This window comes from Bombina bombina, chromosome 7 (assembly GCF_027579735.1).
Source record: "Bombina bombina isolate aBomBom1 chromosome 7, aBomBom1.pri, whole genome shotgun sequence".
Lineage (NCBI taxonomy): Eukaryota > Metazoa > Chordata > Amphibia > Anura > Bombinatoridae > Bombina > Bombina bombina.
In genome coordinates, this window is record NC_069505.1 from 96,485,717 (window position 1) to 96,511,615 (window position 25,899).

At 42.1% G+C, this 25,899-nt stretch overlaps 1 protein-coding gene across 2 annotated transcripts in view; it reads right to left on the reverse strand.

The window, feature by feature from the left end:
• The window catches only part of DEAF1 (DEAF1 transcription factor), a 150,124-nt gene that overhangs the window by 49,517 nt on the left and 74,708 nt on the right, over nucleotides 1-25,899 (reverse strand). For both annotated transcript variants that reach the window (XM_053720196.1, XM_053720195.1), the window contains exons 9-10: nucleotides 17,054-17,262; nucleotides 925-987 (exon numbers count right to left, since the gene is read on the reverse strand). In XM_053720196.1, coding sequence (XP_053576171.1) covers nucleotides 925-987; nucleotides 17,054-17,262 — 272 coding nt within the window. The remainder of the gene's footprint in view (nucleotides 1-924; nucleotides 988-17,053; nucleotides 17,263-25,899) is intronic.

Genomic DNA, 25,899 nt, shown 5'->3' on the forward strand with positions numbered 1-25,899 from the left:
ATAACTTTATTATAGTAGCGCTCAGGTCCGCTCGGCAGATTAGGGGTTAATAAGTGTAGGCAGGTGTCGGCGACGTTGTGCGGGGCAGGTTAGGGGTTAATAAATATAATATAGGGGTCGGCGGTGTTAGGGGTAGCAGATTAGGGGTACATAGGGATAACGTAGGTGGCGGCGGTTTACGGAGCGGCAGATTAGGGGTTTAAAAAAATATGCAGGGGTCAGCGATAGCGGGGGGCGGCAGATTAGGGGTTAATAAGTGTAAGGCTAGGGGTGTTTAGACTCGGGGTACATGTTAGAGTGTTAGGTGCAGACGTAGGAAGTGTTTCCCCATAGCAAACAATGGGGCTGCGTTAGGAGCTGAACGCTGCTTTTTTGCAGGTGTTAGGTTTTTTTTCAGCTCAAACAGCCCCATTGTTTCCTATGGGGGAATCGTGCACGAGCACGTTTTTGAGGCCGGCCGCGTCCGTAAGCAACTCTGGTATCGAGAGTTGCTTTTGCGGTAAAAATGCTCTACGCTCCTTTTTTGGAGCCTAACGCAGCATTTGTTTGAACTCTCGATACCAGAGTTAATTTTATGGTGCGGCCAGAAAAAAGCCCGCGGAGCGTTAACAGCCCTTTTACCGCCGAACTCCAAATCTAGGCCAGAGTATCTAAAGACGCAATAAAATTATTTTTATCTCAAGATCCCTGGAGTATAAGTGTGAAACCTTTTGCTTACACGTCACACACATGAGCATATATTTGAATGGATTACTGCTGCACAGGTACAGAAGGAATTTGCGCACTGATATATGTAATGTGTATTATGAGTCACAAATTTTCAGCTTTGTGTAGATGGTTTTGTCTGAACTCTCAGGAAAGGTGTCAAAAACGTAAAATGAGCAGCAACACCAACACAGCAAAAAAACAGAACTGTAGTCTCACCCTAAGAAGTATTTCATGTTTCCCATCAATTTCCTCCGTCTGCTGGAATAAATGGCCGTGAAACTGCAGAACAATAAATATCATTGTCATTTAGTAATTTACATATACATTATACCATTTCTACTGATTATAAAGAACGTATCACCTGTAGAAGCCTTTAAAGATACCAATGTTGCCAAGTTACTTTGTTCTTATACAAAACTAACTTACAGGTACAGGCTCAAATAATGAAGAAACACTAAAGTCAAAATTAAACTTATGCAGATTTAAGAGACTTTCAAATGTATTTTTATTATCAAATTGTGCACAGTTTTTTTATACGCACACATTCAGAGGCACCAGCTACTGCTAAGCATGTGCAAGCATGTGATTGGCTGAGTGCTGTCACATATTACAGAGGACCAGTAAACTGAACTAGATTTCCAAATGTGTCAGAAAAACAAAATTTATGCTTACCTGATAAATTTATTTCCGGATATAGAGAGTCCACAACGTCATTCAATTACTAGTGGGAATATCCCTCCTGGCCAGCAGGAGGAGGCAAAGAGCACCACACCCAAGCTGTTAAAGGGATAGGAAAGTCAAAATTAAAAACTTGCATGATTTAGATAGAACATGTCATTTTAAGACACTTTTAAATTCACTTCTATTTTCAAATGTGCTTTGTTCTCTTAGTATCCCTTGTTAAAAAATGAATACGCACATATCATACACTAGTGGAAGCTGCTGCTAATTGGTGCCTGCACACATTTGTCTCTTGTGATTGGCTAAATAGATATTTTCAGCTTCCTGTCAGTAGTGCAATGCTGTCCCTTCAGCATTGGATAACAAGAGAATGAAGAAAATGTGATAATAGAATTAAATTGGAAAGTTGTTTAAAATTGTATGTTCTATCTGAATCATAAAAGAACATTTTGGGGTTTACTATTCCTTTAAGTGTCACTCCCCTACCCATAATCCCCAGTCATTCGACCAAAGGGAAATGGAAAAGGAATAACACAAAGGTGTAGAGGTGCCTGAGGTTTACTCAAAAATAACTGTCTTAATAAAGGGTGGGGTTGTGGACTCTCCATAACCAGAAAAAAACTAAATTTATCAGGTAAGCAAAAATGTTGTTTTCTTTCCTAAGATATAGAGAGTCCACGACATTATTCAATTACTAGTAGGAACTAATACCCAAGCTAGAGGACACAGAATGAACAGGGAGGGAGAACAAGACAGGCAGATCTAAACAGAAGGCACAACAACTTGATGAATCTTTCTCCCAAAAGAGGCCTCGGCCGAGGAAAAAGTATCAAATTTGGAAAATTTGGAAAAAGTATGCAAAGAGGACCAAGTTGCAGCCTTGCAAATCTGTTCCACAGAAGCTTCATTTTTGAAAGCCCAAGAAGAGGAGACAGCCCTAGTGGAATGAGCTGTAATTCTCTCAGGAGGCTGCTGACCAGCAGTCTCATAAGCAAAACGAATTATACTTCAAAACCAGAGGGAAAGAGAAGTAGCAGTAGCCTTTTGACCCTTACGCTTTCCTGAGAAACATTTAAACAGGGCAGAAGACTGGTGAAAATCCGTCATCGCCTGTAGGTAGAATTTTAGAGCACATACAACATCCAAGTTGTGCAACAGACAATCTTTATGAGAATAAGGATTGGGACAAAGAGAAGGAACAACAATTTCCTGATTAATATTTCTATCCAAAACCACTTTAGGAAAAAAACCCAATTCAGTACAAAGAACCGCCCTATCCGCATGAAAGATAAGGTAAGGCGAATCACAATGCAAAGCTAAGAGTTCCGAAACTCTCCGAGCAGAAGAGATAGCAATAAGAAACAAAACCTTCCAAGATAGCAACTTAATATCTATGGAATGCAATGGCTCAAACGGAGCCTGCTGCAAAACTTTAAGAACAAGATTAAGGCTCCAAGGAGGAGCAACAGGTTTAAACACAGGTCTGATTCTGACCAGGGCCTGACAAAAAGATTGAACATCTGGCACATCCGCCAGATGCTTGTGTAACAAAATAGATAATGCAGAAATCTGACCTTTCAGAGAACTGACTGACAACCCTTTCTCCAGACCTTCCTGGAGAAATGACAAAATTCTAGGAATCCTGACCCTACTCCAAGAGTAGCCCTTAGATTCACAGCAATAAAGGTATTTACACCATATCTTATGGTAAATTTTTCGAAAAACAGGCTTGCGAGCCTGGATCATGGTCTCAATCCATGCTTAGGCAGAACTAAGTGTTCAATCTCCAAGCAGTCAGCTATAGAGAAACGAGATTTGTATGGATATCCAACTGAAACCTGATAAACCGGGCTAAGGACAATTGAGGCCAAGCCATCAGAGCATTGTAAATCGCTCTCAATTCCAAGATGTTTATGGGGAGAGCAGACTCCTCCCGAGTCCATAGTCTCTGCGCCTTTAACGATTCCCAGACTGCTCACCAGCCCAGCAGGCTGGCGTCCATGGTCACAATCACCCAGGAAGGTCTCCGGAAGCATGCATAATTGCAGAGCTCTCAAATGGAATCGAGCAAAGGGAATTATGTCCATGGAAGCGACCATCAGACCAATTACCTCCATACATTGAGCCACTGATGGCCTAACAGTAGACTGTAGAGAGGCAAGAAAAGAGAATTCTGGATTTTCTGACTTCCATCAGAAAATTTTTCATAGATAGGGAATCTATTATGGTCCCTAAGAAAACCACCCTTGTAGCTAGAACAAGGGAACTCTTTTCCAGATTCACTTTCCAAACGTGGAAACTTAGAAAAGACAACAAGATCTCTATATGAGAGTTTGCTTGTTGAAAAGATGGCGCCTGAATCAATATGTCGTCAAGGCACGGCGCCACTGCAATTCCCCGGGACCTGATCACTGCCAAGAGAGCCCCCAGAACCTTTCAGAAAATTCTGGGAGCTGTGGCAAGGCCAAACGGAATAGCCACAAACTGAAAGTGTTTGTCTATAAAGGTGAATCTCAGGAATTTTTGATGATCCCTGTGGATGGGAACATGAAGATATGCGTCCTTCCGATCTATGGTTATCATGAACTGACCCTCCTGGAAAAAATGGAACGAATGGTTTACATTTTGAAGGACGGTACCCTGAGAAACTCGTTGAGGCACTGTCAGGGTGCCAGGAATCAGACTGAGACGAGAAGTGCAAAATTAATCACACCTTTATTCATAGCAAAAAATAATAAAAAGTCCACAAGTCAAATAACAAGCCAGGAGTCAAAACCAGAGCTGGTAGTCAGACGAGCCGAGTCAGGAGCCAAAGCGAATAGTCAGACGAGCCGGAATCAGGAACAAGGAAAACAGCAGAGTCAGGAACAAGCCAGGGATCAGGAACCAGGAAGGACGTCAGGCAGCCAGGTAATACACAGGAACTCTGACAAACAGGTCTGAGACAACGCAAAGGCAAAGCATACTGAACAGAGGCCCTTTAAATAATAAGTGATGACATCACAATTCTGAGACTGCATCCTGTCTCACATGGATGATGCACACCAGTCTGGCCATAAAAGGAAGTGTAGGAAATGAGCAGCATCCCCCACAATGCACCATAGTCAGGAAGAGAGGTGAGTAAAATGGCTGCCAGCAGCACATGGCAAACAACAGGGAAAAAAACCCTGACAGGCACTTTAGGTCTAAAATGGGTTGAAAAGTTCTCTCTTTTTTGGGCACCACAAACAGATTTGAATAGAATCCTAGACCCTGTTCCCTTACTGGAACAATCACTCCCACGGAGGAAAAGTCCTGAACGCAGTTCAAGAATGCCTCTCTTTTTACCTGGTCTGTAGATAATCTTAAGAGGTGGAATCTGCCCCTGGGAGGGAAACTTTTGAATTCTATTTTGTGACCCTGAGATACTAAGTCCACAACCCAAGGATCTGGGACATCTCGTCTCCACGCTTGACAAAACAGGGAAAGTCTGCCCCCCACTTGATGCGATCCCAGACCGAGGGCCGACCCTTCATGCTGACTTCGACTCAGCTGAGGGTTTCTTTGATTGCTTCCCCTTATTCCAAGACTGATTGGGCTTCCAGGAAGACTTGGACTGCTCCTGCTTGGATGAGAGAGAGAGGAAGATTTTTAACCTTTGAAGTTACGAAAGGAACGGAAATTATTTTGACGTCCTTTGAGTATGTTCTTCTTGACTTGCGGGCTAGGACAGTAAAGCCAGACATCTTGGCTCCCAGGCTAATAACTTGCATGTTAGCATCAGAAATAAAGGAATTGGCTAGTTTGAGAGCCTTAATCCTATCTTGTATCTCCTCCAACGGAGTCTCTACTAAAAATGATTCAGACAAGGTGTCGCGCCAATAAGATGCCGCACTTGCTACTGTGGCAATACAAACTGCAGGTTGCCATTGAAGACCTTGATGAACATACATCTTCTTTAAATACGCTTCCAGCTTTTTGTCCATGGGATCCTTAAAGGAGCAGCTATCCTCTATAGAGTTTGTAGTTCTCTTAGCCAGAGTAGAAATAGCCCCTTCTACTTAAGGCACAGTGCGCCAAGAATCTTTAATGGAGTCAGCAACAGGAAACTTATTTTTAAATATGGGAGACAGGGAGAAAGGAATCCCTGGCTTCTCCCATTCCTGTGAAATAATCTCCGTCACACGGTCTGGGACAGGAAAAACTTCCACAGAGGAAGGAACATCATAGTATTTATTAAGTTAACTAGACTTCTTAGGGTTGACGATGACAGAAGTATCGGCGGTGTCCAAAGTAGCCAATACCTCCTTTAACAGTACACAAAGGTGTTCAAGCTTAAATCTGAAGTTTACTTCTTCAGTATCAGATGAAGAAATAATACTGTCCGAATCTGAGATTTCACCCTCAGAGGCTACTGACGTATCCTCCTCATCAGACTTATGAGGGAGGGCAGCCTGCGTAGTAGTAGGTAGAACAGAAACCTTACTATCTGAGTGTCTAATTTTCCTCTTGCGTTTTCCCAGCATAGGAAAAGCAGATAATGCCGTAGAAGATACCTGTGCAACAAAATCTGCATGCAAATAAACTCCTCCAGGAGGCTGAGAGGAACTGCAGGGCACTGTATGTGACGCCATAGAGGCTTGGGACGTTTGAGGAGAAAGCTGTGGCATTGCCTGAACAGCATCATCCTGAGAGACATTGGGCTCAGCGGGCATAATTTATATTTAAATTGAAGTGTCCTAGCTAAGCATGCAGCACAGGATTGCATAGGCAAAACAATTTGTGCATCTAGGCATAACAAGCATTTGTCAAAAGACACAGAGTCTTCCATGCCCATAATACTAAATTAAAAAATTCCCCAAATTGTAGAGATTTTTTAAATACACTGTCACTTTAAGAATTTTTAATACCAGACGCTTAACGTTATGCTAAAATTCTTTAAAATGATACACCAATCAGGCCCCCTACACATCAGACAGGCTGAGAAGCCTTACCGTAACATTTATACACAATTTGGCTGCCAGAAGTTTCTAAAACGATCATATAGTAGATAGGCACTGAAGAGACTGAAATTCAATGACGCCGCTCCGCTCTGTGAATATCAGACAGCAGAGAGAAGTCACATGACCGGCAGAGAGAGGAAACTACGCAAGTAAAAGGTGCGCATTTCCTTCTGCCTACAACACAAGAGCTAAGTTTACACAAACGCTCAAGCAGTCTGTCAGTTAGCTTGTTCTAGCTAAGCAAGCAAAGAAAACCAACTGCCAAATTGTAAGTTTATACATAAATCCCTGTATAAAACATAAGCCCCACACACATACTAAAAGTATTTCAACACAATTAGCCTAAAGAGGAAAAACGTTCCAATAAAGGGAAGATTAACCCCTAGTCTTAACATACATAATGTGCCTTCCCACTGCCAAAGAGAATACTGTATAAAGGATTTTAAAAATGTCCCCATCTACTGCATATGACATATTCTTTTGAAATGCAAGTCTCCAAGACCTAGAAGACAAACGCACTTACCTGCAGTCTAGCTGTCCGGCAGGAAGACAGCTCACAAGGCGTGAAAGGACACATAATCCTTACAGAGACCTGTAGAAAAAGAAAGAACAGAGTAACCAATGCTGGCTTTCTGTACCATGGGCAGCAATGTGTTAGGAAACAAGGACTACCTCACAACTTCCTAACTGTGGCCTCAGCTATTTTTGAGGGGGAAAAAAAGAGGGAGATGTTAGGTTTGCTCCTTAATTATTATACATTTGTTCTATTTCGAAATTTGATACTTGAATATGACTGTTACACCAAGTGATGTAGTTCTGTATATCATTGTACGGATCTTTATGTCTTTGTTTTACATCTCTCAACCTATATCTTAGGTCTAATTGTGCAAACTGAATTTCTATAACTATTTGTCCTTCAATAAAAATTAAAAATATATAAAAAAAAAAAAAACTTCCTAACTACTTAAAAGCCACCACTACTCTACTGAAGAGACTGACGTGGACTCAGCTAAACCCAAATCTTTGCTTGCAGGGAAAAGTACCTGAAAAAGGAATTAATATCTTCAGATACCAAACTTCACCTCCTCCATTGACAGAGGCAAAGAGAATGACTGGGGATTATGCGTAGGGGAGTGACACTAAACAGCTATGCTGCTCTTTGCTTCCTCCTGCTGGCCAGGAGTGATATTCCCACTAGTAATTGAATGACGTCGTGGACTCTCCATATCTTAGGAAAGAAATAAAATCTATTGCTCATTTCAAAATCAAACTAAGTGATGTTTTTGCAATTCTACTGTATTTCATGGTGTTTTAAAAAGACATTCTAGTGTAAAAAGCTGTATTTCCTTACATCATTTTATTTTTAAATATCTCCTTCTTTTGCTAAGTGTTTAACTGTTTCAGAAAACTCCCCTTTCTGCTTCCGATAAGGAAACAGTCAGTGATTGGTGCATGCCTACTTCTCGTTTTGTCACAACCTATATATCCTGATATAGAGTGCTACAAGCACACAACCGTGATAACATTTGTACCCACTTTGCTGGGGTTAAACACAAAGTAAAAGAAAGGGATTTGTGTAGCAATAAAATACTCTACAGAAAGAAGAGTTTTTATTATTTACACTAGAATGTCCCTTTAACAACTTTGTCAAATTTACAACCAATTGCAATACAGCAATCAAAATAAATCTGCAAAGCTGAAATTTAGGAAAGAAAATGTTCCTTCAAACTGTTATTTAATTTACCACCACATTAAACGTATTTTACACTTTCCAATAAAAAATTAAAATGTTGAATCATGCATGATTAAAAAAAAACACTTTGCAATGCACTTCCATGATTTATTTTGTCTACTTTTCCTATAATTTAAAGGACAGTAATTTTGCTTAATCAACAGAAAGAAAATGCAATAGCACTTACTCAGAATTTCTAAGGAATGGTACTTCCATTTTATCTGCACCCTGTATCATGTGACAATTATCAGCCAATCACAAATGCAGATAAATACACATATTGTGATATCTTGTACATGTTCGGTAGGAGCTTGTGGAGGTAAATTAGATTTTTTTTTTATTGCACACTTTATCTGAATCATAAAAGTTTAATTTTGAATTTAGTGTCTCTTTAAACATTTTTTAGTTGTTCCATCTCCCCAGGCAGCCAAGGTGCATTTTGCATAATCCTGACACTAATTGCTGTGCACTGATTGGTTGATATTTGCAGGAGCTTATTATATATCTTTCTAACAAAATGACAGTTTTAAAATTTTATTTTGCAAGCGGATCATTTGGGATGCAGGGAATAATTTTTGATGTATAAATAAAAAAATTACTTTAAAAACCAATGTATTCCTAAAGATGACATACTTTCTCTGTCTATATATCTGTTTTAAAAGCATGTAACTTATTGGATAAACATAAAATACACTGTTCACTTTATGTAAAAATGATATTACACTATGATTGTGTTCCAATTTTGATTAAATAATCCAACACTAAAAAAAACACTTATTACAGAAACATAAAATACATCATTAGCCACTTAGAAAAAACAAAAACAAAACGTTAGCCAGTTAGGATTTGAGAGGTTAGCAGATTTTTTGAGTAATGGTTGGCTCTTTAGAATAGTTCAGCTGCTAATGACTGAAAACAGGTCTGGGCCACAATAGAACCTGTCCATAAGGAGATTAAGGATTTAACAACAGATCATCTGGCTGACCTATGTTACGGTTACGGACAGAGAGCGCCTGAGAACACATGGAACAGTATTCTTGGAAACATACAGATCTAAAACCTCTGACCCTTTTAAAGAGTAAGGACATGGATTATAATGACATATGAATGCATACGTATACATACACGTATAACTGATACCCAGTATTAGTCTCATATTTTAATTAGCAGGTGCAATCTGTTACACTTCTTCTTGCAATAACCAATCAGTAATGCTCCATATAAATGTATTCTATAATTTTTTTCAATTTGCATCCTATAACTTACTGCGCTATATAAATGCACTCTATAACTGTTTTATTGCGCTATACCAATGCATTTTACAATATTTTAATTGCGCTATATAAAACATAAATTATGCTTAACTGGTAATTTTATTTCCATTGTGGGGAGGAGAGTCCACGGCTTCATTCATTACTTGAGGGAATTAAGAACTTGGCCACCAGGAGGAGGCAAAGACACCCCAGCCAAAGGCTTAAATACCTCCCCCACTCCCCTCATCCCCCAGTCATTCTGCAGAGGGTACAAGGAACAGTAGGAGAAATATCAGGGTATAAATAGTGCCAGAAGAAGAAAAAGTAAATTTAGGTCCGCCCACCGGAACAACGGGCGGGAGCCGTGGACTCTCCTCCCCACGATGGAAATAAAATTATTAGGTAAGTATAATTTATGTTTTCCATCTAAAAGGGGAGGAGAGTCCACTGCTTCATTCATTAATTGTGGGAAACAAATACCCAAGCTCTAGAGGACACTGAATGAAAAACGAGAGGGTAAAAGAAGGTGGACCCTAATCTGAGGGCACCACAGCCTGCAAAACCTTTCTCCCAAAAACTGCTTCCGCCGAAGCAAAAACGTCAAATTTGTAAAATTTTGTAAAAGTATGTGAGGACCAGGTAGCTGCCTTACAAATGCACTCCATAGAGGCCTCATTCTTGAAGGTCCAAGAAGAAGCCACAGCTCTAGTTGAATGAGCCGTGATCCTCAATCATGCTCCTCAACCAAAAGGACAAAGAAGTTGAAGAGGCTTTCAGCCCCTTGCGCTTCCCTGAATACACCACAAAGAGAGACGTAGACTGTCTGAAATCTTTTGTAGCCTGAAGATAAAACTTCAAGGCTCGAACCACATCCAAGTTATGAAGTAACCTCTCCTTAGGAGAAGAGGGGTTAGGACACAGAGAATGGACAACTATTTCCTGATTGATGTTACGTTTGAACACAACCTTGGGAAGAAATCCCAAATCAGTGCGAAAAACAGCCTTATCAGCGTGAAAGACCAAATAAGGAGGCTCACATTGCAAGGCCACCAACTCAGAGACTCTGCGTGTCGATGCAATAGCCAACAGAAAGAGAACCTTCAAAGAAAGAGTCTTAATGTCAATAGAGTGCACAGGTTCAAATGGAACCCTCTGCAACACCTTCAGAACCAAGTTCAAGCTCCAGGGAGAAGCGAACTGTCTAAAAACAGGCCTGATTCTAGACAGAGCCTGAACAAAATACTGAACATCAGGAAGCTCAGCGAGCCTCTTGTGCAACAAAAGAGATAATGACTAAATTTGTCCCTTTAAGGAACTGGCGGCAAGCTCCTTCTCCATCCCATCCTGGAGAAAGGACAAAATCCTGGATACCTTAACCTTGTGCCAAGGATATCCATGCTTCTTACACCAGGACAAGTAAGTCTTCAACACCTTATGATAGATGTGATGAGTGACCATCTTCCTGGCCTGAAGGAGAGTATCAATCACTCTCTCAGAAAACCTTCTCTTGGCCAAGACTAAGCGTTCAATCTGCATGCAGTCAGCCTCAGAGAATCTAGATTTTGATGTTGAAAAGGACCCTGTACCAACAGATCCTTGTGACAGGGTAACCTCCATGGAGGAGAAGATGACATCCCCACCAGATCCGCAAACCACGTCCATCCGCGACCACGATGGAGCAATCAGAATAGCCGAAGCTTGCTCCTGCTTGATGCGGGCCACTACACAAGGTAGAAGTGGCAACGACGGAAAAATGTAAGCTGATAAGGCGTCTATCAGCTCTGGCTGGGGATCCCTGGACCTGTATCTGGGTAGCTTGCGATTGAGTCTAGACGCCATGAGATCTATCTCCGGCGTCCCCCATCTGTGACAAATCTCTGCAAACACCTCGGGGTGGAGAGACCATTCCCCCGGATGGAAGGATTGTCTGCTGAGAAAATCCGCTTCCCAGTTGTTCACACCCGGAATGTGGATTTCTGAGAGCGAGCAGCCGTGGGACTCTGCCCATTCCAATATCCAAGAGACCTCCCTCATTGCTAGTGAGCTTCTCGTCCCCCCCCCCCTGACGGTTGATGTAAGCCACTGAGGTGATGTTGTCTGTCTGGAATCTGATAAAGCTGAACGACCCCAGAAGAGACCACGCCTTCAGAGCATTGTAGATTGCTCGAAGTTCCAGAACATTGATCGGGAGGAGAGATTCCTCTCGAGACCATTTCCCTTGTGCCATCCTGGAACCCCAAACAGCGTCCCATCCTGATAGACTTGTGTCCGTGGTCACAATCTCCCAGGAGGGTCTCAGGAAGGATGTCCCTTGGGACAGTTGTTCCGGACGGATCCACCAAGAGAGGGAGTCCCTCGCACCATCGTCCAAAGAAAACTGTTGGGATAAGTCTATATGATCGCCGTTCCACTGTCTCAACATGCTCAACTGAAGAGGTCTGAAATGGAACCTGGCGAATGGAATGACATTGATGCTGGACACCATGAGCTTGATCATCTCCATACACTGAGCCACAGCAGGGCTGAAGGAGGACTGAAGGGCAAGACAGGTAGATCTTCCTGCATTGCTGATCTGTGAGAAAAATCTTCATAGATATAGAATATAATCTATTATTGTGCCCAGGAACTCCACCCTGTTGTTGGGATACAGGGAACTCTTTCCTGAGTTTATCTTCCAACCGTGAGATTGGAGCAAAAGAAGAAGAAGAGCCCTCGAGTGATTCTCTGCGAGACTGAACGATGGCGCCTGAACTAGGATGTCGTCCAGATAGGGCACCACAGCAATGTCTCTGGATCTGGCAACTGCAAGTAGGGCCCCCAGAACCTTTGTGAAGACTCTCGGGCCCGTCGCGAGACCAAAGGGAAGGGCCACAACACTGGAAATGTTGGTCCAGAAACGCAAATCTCAGGAACCTGAAGTGATCCCTGTGGATTGGCACATGAAGGTAGGCATCCTTCAAGTGTATTGTCGTCATGAACTGACCATCTTGAACTAGGGGCAGAATAGATCTGATCGTTTCCATTTTAAACGATGAAACAGACAGAAACTTGTTTAAACATTAGGTCTCAAATCAGGCGGAACGTGCCCTCCTTCCTTGGGACCACGAAAAGGTTTGAATAGTACCCTAGACCCCTTTCTACTGGGAGTACTGGTACAATTACTCTGAGAGAAGAGAGATCCCTCACACATTCTAGAAAGGTGTCTCTCTTTTCTGGTCTGGAAGACAGATTTGACAGGAGGAATCATCCCCTAGGCGGATGAGATCTGAACCCTATCCTGTACCCTTGGGCGATAACCTCCAGGACCCAAGGGTCCTGAACGTCCTGCAACCAGGCTTCTGAAAAGAGAGATAATCTTCCCCCTACTTGGACCGTTGACCGGTCGGGGGCCACCCCTTCATGTCGACTTTGCTTCGGCAGGCTTTTTGTTCTGCTTGGATTTATTCCAAGACTGAGCTGACTCCAAGCTCCCTTGGACTGATCCACTTTTGCGGCGGGATGCTGGCATTGGGCCTTATCCGCTAGAAAGGGACGAAAAGTAGATCCCTTAGGCTTAGCCTTCTTATCCTGCAATAGGAAAGCGCCCTTGCCTCCAATAACCGTGGAAATGATCGAGTCCAATCCTGGACCGAACAGGATCTTTCCCTGAAAGGGAAGGGATAGCAGTCTAGATTTATAGGTCAAGTCCACAGACCATGACTTTAGCCACAGAGCCCTGTGGGCTAGTACAGAAAAACCTGATACCTTTGCATTCAGGCAAATAAATTGCATATTGGCATCTCAAATAAAAGAATTAGGCCTTAATTCTATCCTGTATCTCGTTGAGGGGAGTCTCCCTCTCGACCATGTCAGACAGAGACATTCTATTTCTAACCTCTACCCTAACCTCTACCCTTGGGTCTTTTTGAGAGGGACCTTCTCTGTATTTGACTTAGGATGAAATAAGCGCTGATTCCATCTCCTAACCCAGACAGAGATTCAAACCAATAAGTCGAAGCTCCGACTACCGCAACTACCGCCGCTGCCGGCTTAAAAACAAACCCTGTGTGCTGAAACATTTTTCTCAACATGTTTTCTAAATTTTTATCCATGGGCTCCTAAAACGATGAACTATCCTTTGCAAGCGTAGAGATAGCACCATCCACCTTAGGGACAGTCCCCCATAGCTCGAGCTGAGAGTCCGGAACGGGGAACAGTTTCTTAAAGGAAGGAGAAGGGGAAAAGGATAAACCTAATCTCTCACATTCATTTTTAATAATGTTAGCCATCTTAACAGGAACCGGGAAGGTCTGAGGCACCACCCTGTCCTCATAGACTTTATCAAGCTTAGGAATTGAAGGCTCCTCCGGTAGTTTTGGTTCCGGAACCTCCAGCTTAGCAAGCACTTGCTTCAGCAAAAAGCGCAAATTTTCCATCCTAAACCTAAAGTCAGGCTCCTCCACAGCCGGAGTTTTAGATGGCACAGACTCCGACCCAGAAGGAACGTCCTCTGAAGAGTCGGAATCGTCCTCGTCAGTGGAAAATCTTTCCAAACTATCCATTGGAGTAGATGACCCCTGGGTTGGGCCGCCATAATTTACCCTATGCTTGTGATTAGCAGAACATGGTAAGTCACTAATCACCTTAGACACCACTGTTTGCAGTTGATCCGCAAAATCTGGTGAACAATGGACCTCTCCCGCTGGAGGATAGGCCGTGCCCTGGGGCGCTGCATGTGTAATCGGAGATGAATGTAGGGACTGCACCTCACAGGACGGGGAACCCTCAGAGGTGGACGGCTCAGTAGTACTAGACATCCTATTCTTTCTAGACGTCATAACTTTATCAAGGCATGTGGAACAGAGTTGGACAGGCGGATCTACCAGAACCTCCTCACAATAAACACAGGTATTAGACTTTGTTAAAGAGGGAGTACCCTCTAACACGTCAGAATCCTCCATAGCTTGTGCCTTTATTACGGACTTGATACAATATATTAAAAAAGCACCTTTATAACCTCCAATGGCCGGGGCACTCACCACCTCCTATGACCCGGACCACAGAAACCGCTTTCGTCTCCTGCAACCGCCGGTCAAGCAGAGGAAGTGGAATAGGCCCCATCTGGTCACATGGAATGCCTCGCAGGACCACCCCTGTCCTAGGGAAAAAAGCGTGCCAAATCGGCCGCTCAAGCATCTCCTGGAAAAGAACCTGTAAGTCCACCCATTGCCAGAGCCTCATCTCACACATATCGCAGCAATAACACAATAAACAACATTATGTATAAACCTCCCGTTAAATAATTCCCATTCCAGGGATATTAACCATTGATTCTATAAAGATAAAAGGCATCACACTGTGACCCTGTCTTCCTGCGTTATCATAATGTGTATAGAAAATGAAACGATCTTACCAGAATCTATGCCGTGGAACAGGAACACGGCCTCTCAAGTGTGACAGTGTAGTAGCATCGCTCCTGACATGGACTTTAGTGTAGAAAGCAGGCAGCGAAATTCGTCAATGCTGATTGCTTATGGAGCTGTTAAAATGAGTCGGGATGGATTTGCAGAAAAACTCTCCCTGCATCTCCGGACTCTAACTTTCACCCATGCTCTCACTGAGAGGCTGACACGACTACTTAAAACTCCAGTCCCATTCCGAAGAGTACTACCCTCCATAAGAGACTTCTCCGAATCTTCCAACACTTCTCTGCCAACCTCCTGTGACGAAAGGCAAAGAATGACTGGAGGATGAGGGGAGTGGGGGAGGTATTTAATCCTTTGGCTGGGGTGTCTTTGCCTCCTACTGGTGGCCAGGTTCTTAATTCCCACAAGTAATGAATGAAGCTGTTAACTCTCCTCTCCTTCAGATGGAAATACATCGTATAACCTTCTTGTTGCGCTATATAAATGCATTCTATAACCTTATTGCGCTATATAAAAATGCATATTATAACTTTTTCCTATTACTCTTATTCATCCACATAACCACCCCTAGAAGAGAAATAGACACCTGAATGCAAAAAAAACGAAGTTAAAATATTGCAACTGTGTTAACGTATTCCCTCATAAACGTTAATGAAGCTCAAAAACCTAACCTAACCCTTACTAATGCGCAAACCCGATCGCATTCTCTCAAGTGCACTAACCGACATGAAATATGGATATTTCACATTACAATGTTCTTCACAGAAGAATATGTTCTATTTATTTATAACACCGCCCCCTGCAGATTCGCGGCCAATCGGCTGCCAGCAGGGGGGTGTCAATCAACCCGATCGTACATGATCGGGTTGAATTGCGGCAATGTCTGTCCGCCTGCTCAGAGCAGACAGACAGGTTATGGAGCAGCAGTCTTAGACCGCTGCTTCATAACTGGTGTTTCTGGCGAGCCTAAAGGCTCGCTAGAAACACGGGGCTTCAAGCTGCGTACGGAGCTTGATAGATATGGCCGATAGACTCAACTGCCCCTGCAAACTATCTTCTATCGCAGTCATGTCTAAATATTTCTAACCTGAAAGGGTCATCTTGAGTTTTTCTTTTACTATCTTTAACTTTTTTTGTGAACGTGTAGGAATGGACTATTTTATAGCGGGAGTTTTTCCCATTTTAATTAGTTTCTTCCATAACATTTTGAAACATTTTTGCGATTCTGGTTTCCTTCACAATGAAGCTTGTTCTATACTCTGAGAGTTTAAGGTTACAAGACAGATGAAGCGCCATTGATTATAAGGGAGAGTCACATTCACCTTGGCGGGTTTGACAAGAAGAAAGTACTCTTTGAACTGCGTAGTTTTTAATTTTAAGATTTTTTTTTTTCATTGAATCTAGGCCAATAATTTATTCAATATCTACTCAGCCTGTAATTTAATCTGTGTTATTTGTTGAAGCCCTGAGAGTGTAAAATGTAAAAGTATAGTACATTGCAATGAAACCAATATTGATCATATTCACTGAACACCCGAATTTAGCTGAAGCTGGTTATTGTATGTGCGTAACTGCTTATCAACCATTGGACCGCTAACATTAAGGTGGTTAAGACGTGTAGAGACAGTACTGGGACATATATAATAGACATGTGCATAACAAAATCCATTCACTAAACCAAAGCTGAAAATGGCTGTGGTCTGTAGCATTCGGCTCTTTTGGTACCAGATTTATTCATAAGAAAAAAGTGCAACACACAGATATCCAATGCAAAGCCAGATATTTGTGTGTTGCTTTTTTTTTACACGAAAAAATACGGCAATGAAAAAACAAATGCTGCAGCCATTTTTTGTCCTTCGTTTAGTGAATGCCAAAATAAATCTGCTGAGTTTATTAACTTGTTATGATCTGTTAGGTGAATTTTGTAGAAGATATTTATATTGGATTATGCTATATTCCTCTTTCTATCTCTCTGTCTTTACAGCGAAACAATAGCTCTAAGAACCAAGGAATGAAACTGACAAGATGACTTTTATCTGGGGAAGTGTGAGTGTATAATACTCTGTGAGCTTCCCTTGTATCATGGTATTGTACATCTATATTCATTTTTCTCTATCTGTATGTTTGGATTTTTCTTTTCAGCCCATGGTGTGTTGTTTCTTTGGATTGAAACAACTGGGAGGAGTTTTCAAGTCTGCAGGAGTCTCAAAGGGGATATTAGTGAAAAAAAAAAAAAAATCCTTAGATCCATTTTCACCAATTATATCAGTAATCTGGATGTTCCGCAAGTACCTCTTTCCGCTCTGTGGCAGCCTCATTCTTGGCTTGCTCCAGGTAGGTCTTCAACTGCTGAGCCGTACTGATGAGGGAGTTCACCATTTCCTCCAGATACAGCCAGTGCCGCTGCTGTTCTGATACCTCCAAACCATTCACCCCTCCAAGAGAAGATTCCTTTGTAGGTGTGCTAGGGGCAAGAGCAAGGGCTGGGAGGGAAGTCAGAACTGTCCAGTGACAAAGAGGGGCAGAGGAAGAGGGGGAAGAAAATAGGTTTGGTAAGAGGGAAAACAAGAGAAGATAAGAGAGAAAAGAGAAGGAGAGAGGGGAAAGAGATGGAGCAGAAACAAATGAGAAAGGGGAGCATGATAGAGAGGATAGGGTCAGAGAAGAGAGGGAAATAGAGACAGACAGACACAAGTGAGAAGAGAGAAAGAGAAGAGACAGACACGAGAGAGAAACAGAGGAGACAGACACGAGAGAGAAATAGAGGAGACAGACACGAGAGAGAAGAGAGAAAGAGAGGAGACAGACACGAGAGAGAAATAGAGGAGACAGACACGAGAGAGAAGAGAGAAAGAGAGGAGACAGACATGAGAGAGGAAAAGAGGAGACAGACACGAGAGAGAAAGAGAGGAGACAGATGCGAGAGAGAGAGAGAGAGAGGAGACAGACAGAGAGAGAGGAGACAGACATGAGAGAGGAAAAGAGGAGACAGACACGAGAGAGAGAGAGAGAGAGAGAGAGAGAGGATAGAAAAAGAGAGGAGACAGACACGAGAGAGAAGAGAGAAAGAGAGGAGACAGACATGAGAGAGGAAAAGAGGAGACAGACACGAGAGAGAAAGAGAGGAGACAGATGCGAGAGAGAGAGAGAGAGAGAGAGGATAGAAAAAGAGAGGAGACAGACACGAGAGAGAAATAGAGACAGACAGACATGAGAGAGAAGAGAGAAAGAGAGGAGACAGACATGAGAGAGAAAGAGAGGAGAAAGATGCGAGAGAGAGAGAGGAGAGAAAAAGAGAGGAGACAGACACGAGAGAGAAATAGAGACAGACAGACACGAGAGAGAAGAGAGAAAGAGAGGAGACAGGCATGAAAGAGGAAAAGAGGAGACAGACACGAGAGAGAAAGAGAGGAGACAGACACGAGAGAGAAAGAGAGGAGACAGATGCGAGAGAGGAGAGAAAAATAGAGGAGACAGACACGAGATAGAAAGAGAGAGGAGACAGACATGAAAGAGAAAGAGAGGAGACAGACACGAGAGAGAAATAGAGGAGACAGACGCAAGAGAGAATAGAGAAATGGAGAAGACAGACACGAGAGAGAAAGAGAGGAGACAGACACGAGAGAGAAATAGAGAAATAGAGGAGACAGACACGAGAGAGAAATAGAGGAGACAGACACGAGAGAGAAATAGAGGAGACAGACACGCGAGAGAAATAGAGGAGACAGACACGAGAGAGAAATAGAAGAGACAGACACGAGAGAGAAAGAGAGGAGACAGACACGAGAGAAAGAGAGGAGACAGACAAGAGAGAAGAGAGGAGACAGACGAGAGAGAGAAGAGAGAAATAGAGGAGAGACAGAGAGAGGGTGAGCAATAGAGGCAGTAATAATGAATGAACAAATGAAAGGAAACAAAAACATAGGACATTAAAGGGTAATATCAATGAGAAAGCATTAGAATGGGACACAGAATATAGTATTATTGGGTAAAATAGTTAAAAAAAAATGAAAGAAAAAGAATATTAGAGGTAAGACATGGGTTGGAAGAGGGAGGAAAGAAAAAAGTGAAAAGAGGAAGAGAAATAAGTTTCATGAATTTGTTCAAACACTATATGCACAAAACCCGTTCATGTGTATTGTTGGTTATTATTGTACAATGGGTTTCACATTATAATGCTGTAAATACTGTATGGTTGTGGCACAGAAAGACAACACAATCAAAATGATTACAAAGGGCAATAATTAAATTCATTAAAGGGACAGGAAAATAATGATTCAGATTCAGCATGGAATTGTAACTCACTTAAATTCACTTCCATTTTCCAATCTACTTTGTTCACCTATACTACTGGGAGCTAGCTGGTGACTACACACGTATGCTTTTTGGCATTGGCTTACCAAATGTGCTCAGCTAAGTAGTGCACTGCTGTACGGAGCAGACAAACATGTGTTTGGCCCCATTGCAAGGGTTAAACACAGTTGTATACAAGCAACAGTGCAATAATAAAATATTCTAACATATTAAAGGGACATGAAACCCGAAAAATTTCTTTCACGAGTCAGACAGATAGAGCAAACAATTTTAAACAACTTTCTAATTTACTTCTATTATGATTTTTTCTTTATTCTATTGGTATCTTTTGTTGAAAACCAGGTACGTATGCTTAAGAGCCGGCCTATATTTGAAGCACTATATGGTAGCAGTTTTGCAAGAATCGTATCCATTAGCAAGAGCACTAGAGGGCAGCTCTATTTCCTGCATTATAGTGTTCCAGATGCTACCTAGGTATCTCTTCAACACAGAATATCACGGGAAAGAAGCAAGTAAATTAGAAGCTTTTTCAAAATGGTATGTTCTGGGTGGGGGGTGTTTCTGTTGGGGTTTCATATAAATACACTGAAACAAAATATACACAGGCCCCAACTAATGTGAAAATGAACCATGGGGGTAGCTAAATAATTACAGATGGCCTAATGAGTTTGACACATGTTTTCAGTTAAAGGGACACTACATTCTCTTAAGTTGTTCCCACTTACTTGTTATAGCAGCTGCATTACAGAAACTGCACTTTAGGTTTATTCTTGCAATAGACATGGCAGTTTTTTCTCAGTAAAACCACCATCCATAATAAAAATGACAAGTGCCTGAGTATTGGCCTTTGTGTATGGACTGAGACATAAGATACGCATGTCTGCTCTTCCTGAAGGCTCAGTCCATTTGAATGGACATGTTCTTGAGAGAAATTGGCTCTGGTTTCAATGAGCAAAAATAGCTAGTTCAAATACAAAAAATAACATAACCACTTTAATGTATATGTAATGTTCTGCAGCTGGTATAACAAGTCATTTGGGAAACCATTAAGGGTAAATACATTTACTGTGCAGTGTCCCTTTAAGCAACATTTGCATTTGTGCCATTAACAATTTCATAAGAGTTAGAGTAATATTATAATATAATTTTTTGTTTGTAACCATTATCATATTTTAGTTGTGTACAGATTTTTAAGGTTTTTAAAATGTGGCAGGCTATATTTTTTATTAAAGGGACACTGAAACCAATTTTTTTCTTTTGTGATTCAGATAGAGCATGCAACTTTAAGCAACTTTCTAATTTACTCCTATTATCAATTTTTCTTCGTTCTCTTGCCACCTTTATTTGAAAAAAAAAAAAGACATCTAAGCTATTTTTTAGTTCAGACCCTGGATAGCACTTGTTTATTGGTCGGTTAAATTAATCCACCAATCAGCAAGAACAACCCAGGTTGTTCACCAAAAACGGGCCGGCATCTAAACTTACATTCTTGCTTTTCAAATAAAGATACCAAGAGAATGAAGAAAATTTGCTAATAGGAGTACATTAGAAAATTGCATGCTCTATCTGAATCATGAAAGAAAAATTTGGGTTCAGTTAATGGTTTCGTAGTTGGGAAATAGAGTTTTACTATTCTGGGAGTCATCAACAAGAATTTTGGAAATATTGGCGTCAACCACCATGATGGTGCAGTAAATTCTTGGAAACCTCAGTCTAGGATATCTGACCTGTAGATAGTGCGCAACCAGGTAAGGTTAACATTGCTACATAATGATGTTATTATGGTGGGTAGGAAATTCAGAGCCATGTGTGGGACTTTGTATTTTAACTTTGACACAGAAAAGAGCAAGTGCACAGTTATGTGAAACCAAACCCTTTGTGTCATAGAGGTAAACCTCAAAGTACATTTACTAAGCTTTCATCAGCAGGAATACAAACTATTCATGGCTGAGGATGACGGAAAAAAAGGCCCCTAGCCATGTCAACAGCAGAAACAGCATTCTTCATGTGAATATCCTGTTTGCAAAGCTGCTGACATTAGTTATGTGTTTAACTCATTTGCACACTTATAAGCAAGAAGTAGTTCAGCTCAGAATCTGCAGGGTATTGCTGCTCCAGAGCTGACGATTCAGATAAAGCAGCAATTTCAAGCAATTTTCTAATTTACTCCTATTATCAATTTTTCTTCATTCACTTGGTATTTTTATTTAAATGTAAGCTTAGGAGCCGGCCCATTTTTGGTTCAGAACCTGGGCAGCGCTTGCTGATTTGTGGCTACATTTAGACACCAATCAGAAAGTCAGGTGCTGAACTAAAAATGGGCCGGCTCCTAAGCTTACATTCTTGCTTTTTCAAATAAAGATACCAAGAGAATGAAGAAAAATTGATAATAGGAGTAAATTAGAAAGTTGCTTAAAATTGTCTGCTCTATCTGAATCATGAAAGTTTAATTTTGACTAAATTATTCCTTTAACCCCTTAGTGACGAGACCATTTTTCAATTTTCTTACCGTTAGGGACCAGGGCTATTTTTACATTTCTGCTGTGTTTGTGTTTAGCTGTAATTTTCCTCTCACTCATTTACTGTACCCACACATATTATATACCGTTTTTCTCACAATTAAATTGACTTTCTAAAGATACCATTATTTTCATCATATCATATAATTTACTATAAAAAATATGATGAAAAAAAAAACACTTTTTCTAATTTTTTTTTTTTTTTAAAGAAAATTTTTTATTGAGGTTTTTGTACATTGATAAAATATACAAGGTATTGCATAGTTAAGACATTACAATGATTACACAATGAGACATTGCCTTACTTCAAAAATAATAGCTTGTAAGCAAAGCGTATAAGTTGAAAAACAGTAGGATGAAACGTGCATAAGTGAAACCTCATTTTTTTCCCATTAGGGTATAGCATTTGTGTAACTACTGTACTGGCCTCTTCTGGGCCAGGCTGATACATAATATTATGCTGGTTGGTAGTTACGTGATACTATACCATGACTATACAACTTAATATAATAGGACCCAGAGTGCTGCCACGGACGCTGGCAACGCCCTTGTTATAGATGGATACGTTGCTGTATATAAGGTAGTGGAAGTGGTCTCCCTATTTTACCATATAAAAGAGATTAAGCATTATACTAAGAGGTCCCTTATTATAGATATGAAAAACAGAATTTATGTTTACCTGATAAATTACTTTCTCCAACGGTGTGTCCGGTCCACGGCGTCATCCTTACTTGTGGGATATTCTCTTCCCCAACAGGAAATGGCAAAGAGCCCAGCAAAGCTGGTCACATGATCCCTCCTAGGCTCCGCCTACCCCAGTCATTCGACCGACGTTAAGGAGGAATATTTGCATAGGAGAAACCATATGTTACCGTGGTGACTGTAGTTAAAGAAAATAAATTATCAGACCTGATTAAAAAAACCAGGGCGGGCCGTGGACCGGACACACCGTTGGAGAAAGTAATTTATCAGGTAAACATAAATTCTGTTTTCTCCAACATAGGTGTGTCCGGTCCACGGCGTCATCCTTACTTGTGGGAACCAATACCAAAGCTTTAGGACACGGATGAAGGGAGGGAGCAAATCAGGTCACCTAAATGGAAGGCACCACGGCTTGCAAAACCTTTCTCCCAAAAATAGCCTCAGAAGAAGCAAAAGTATCAAATTTGTAAAATTTAGAAAAAGTGTGCAGTGAAGACCAAGTCGCTGCCTTACATATCTGATCAACAGAAGCCTCGTTCTTGAAGGCCCATGTGGAAGCCACAGCCCTAGTGGAGTGAGCTGTGATTCTTTCAGGAGGCTGCCGTCCGGCAGTCTCATAAGCCAATCGGATAATGCTTTTAATCCAGAAGGAGAGAGAGGTAGAAGTTGCTTTTTGACCTCTCCGTTTACCAGAATAAACAACAAACAAAGACAAAGTTTGTCTGAAATCCTTAGTAGCTGCTAAGTAAAATTTGAGAGCACGAACTACATCCAAGTTGTGCAACAAACGTTCCTTCTTTGAAACTGGATTAGGACACAAAGAAGGCACAACTATCTCCTGGTTAATGTTTTTGTTAGAAACAACTTTTGGAAGAAAACCAGGTTTAGTACGCAAAACCACCTTATCTGCATGGAACACCAGATAAGGAGAAGAACACTGCAGAGCAGATAATTCTGAAACTCTTCTAGCAGAAGAAATTGCAACCAAAAACAAAACTTTCCAAGATAATAACTTAATATCAACGGAATGTAAGGGTTCAAACGGAACCCCCTGAAGAACTGAAAGAACTAGGTTGAGACTCCAAGGAGGAGTCAAAATTTTGTAAACAGGCTTGATTCTAACCAGAGCCTGAACAAAGGCTAGAACATCTGGCACAGCTGCCAGCTTTTTGTGAAGTAACACAGACAAGGCAGAAATCTGTCCCATCAAGGAACTTGCAGATAATCCTTTTTCCAATCCTTCTCGAAGGAAGGATAGACTCTTAGGAATCTTAACCTTGTCCCAAGGGAATCCTGCAGATTCACACCAACAGATATACCAAATTATGTGGTAATTTTTCTGGTTACAGGCTTTCAGGCCTGAACAAGAGTATTAATAACAGAATCTGAGAACCCTCGCTTTGATAAGATCAAGCGTTCAATCTCCAAGCAGTCAGCTGGAGTGGGTCGAACGGACCTAGAACAAGAAGGTCTCGTCTCAAAGGTAGCTTCCATGGTGGAGCCGATGACATATTCACCAGATCTGCATACCAAGTCCTGCGTGGCCACGCAGGAGCTATCAAAATCACCGACGCCCTCTCCTGATTGATCCTGGCTACCAGCCTGGGGATGAGAGGAAACGGCGGGAACACATAAGCTAGTTTGAAGGTCCAAGGTGCTACTAGTGCATCCACTAGAGCCGCCTTGGGATCCCTGGATCTGTACCCGTAGTAAGGAACTCTGAAGTTCTGACGAGAGGCCATCAGATCCATGTCTGGAATGCCCCACGGTTGAGTGACTTGGGCAAAGATTTCCGGATGGAGTTCCCACTCCCCCGGATGCAATGTCTGACGACTCAGAAAATCCACTTCCCAATTTTCCACTCCTGGGATGTGGATAGCAGACAGGTGGCAGGAGTGAGACTCCGCCCATAGAATGATTTTGGTCACTTCTTCCATCGCTAGGGAACTCCTTGTTCCCCCCTGATGGTTGATGTATGAACTTGGCCCTCGCTAGCTGAGGCCAAGCTTTGAGAGCATTGAATATCGCTCTCAGTTCCAGAATATTTATCGGTAGAAGAGATTCTACCCGAGACCAAAGACCCTGAGCTTTCAGGGATCCCCAGACCGCGCCCCAGCCCATCAGACTGGCGTCGGTCGTGACAATGACCCACTCTGGTCTGCGGAAGGTCATCCCTTGTGACAGGTTGTCCAGGGACAGCCACCAACGGAATGAGTCTCTGGTCCTCTGATTTACTTGTATCTTCGGAGACAAGTCTGAATAGTCCCCATTCCACTGACTGAGCATGAACAGTTGTAATGGTCTTAGATGAATGCGCACAAAAGGAACTATGTCCATTGCCGCTACCATCAAACCTATCACTTCCATGCACTGCGCTATGGAAGGAAGAGGAACGGAATGAAGTATCCGACAAGAGTCTAGAAGTTTTGTTTTTCTGGCTTCTGTCAGAAAAATCCTCATTTCTAAGGAGTCTATTATAGTTCCCAAGAAGGGAACCCTCGTTGACGGAGATAGAGAACTCTTTTCCACGTTCACTTTCCATCCGTGAGATCTGAGAAAGGCCAGGACAATGTCCGTGTGAGCCTTTACTTGAGGAAGGGACGACGCTCGAATCAGAATGTCGTCCAAGTAAGGTACTACAGCAATGCCCCTTGGTCTTAGCACCGCCAGAAGGGACCCTAGTACCTATGAGAAAATCCTAGGAGCAGTGGCTAATCCGAAAGAAAACGCCACAAACTGGAAATGCTTGTCCAGGAATGCAAACCTTAGGAACCGATGATGTTCCTTGTGGATAGGAATATGTAGATACGCATCCTTGAAATCCACCTTGGTCATGAATTGACCTTCCTGGATGGAAGGAAGAAGTGTTCGAATGGTTTCCATCTTGAACGATGGAACCTTGAGAAACTTGTTCAAGATCTTGAGATCTAAGATTGGTCAGAACGTTCCCTCTTTTTTGGGAACTATGAACAGATTGGAGTAGAACCCCATCCCTTGTTCTCCTAATGGAACAGGATGAATCACTCCCATTTTTAGCAGGTCTTCTACCCAATGTAAGAATGCCTGTCTTCTTATGTGGTCTGAAGACAACTGAGACCTGTGGAACCTCCCCCTTGGAGGAAGCCCCTTGAACTCCAGAGAATAACCTTGGGAGACTATTTCTAGCGCCCAAGGATCCAGAACATCTCTTGCCCCAGCCTGAGCGAAGAGAGAGAGTCTGCCCCCCACCAGATCCGGTCCCGGATCGGGGGCCCGCATTTCATGCTGTCTTGGTAGCAGTGGCAGGTTTCCTGGCCTGCTTTCCTTTGTTCCAGCCTTGCATAAGTCTCCAGGCTGGATTGGCTTGAGAAGTATTACCTTCCTGCTTAGAGGACGTAGCCCTTGGGGCTGATCCGTTTCTGCGAAAGGGACGAAACTTAGGTTTATTTTTGGTCTTGAAAAGACCTATCCTGAGGAAGGGCGTGGCCCTTGCCCCCAGTGATATCAGAGATAATCTCTTTCAAGTCAGGGCCAAAGAGTGTTTTTCCCCTTGAAAGGAATGTCAAGCAATTTGTTCTTGGAAGACGCATCCGCTGCCCAAGATTTTAACCAAAGCGCTCTGCG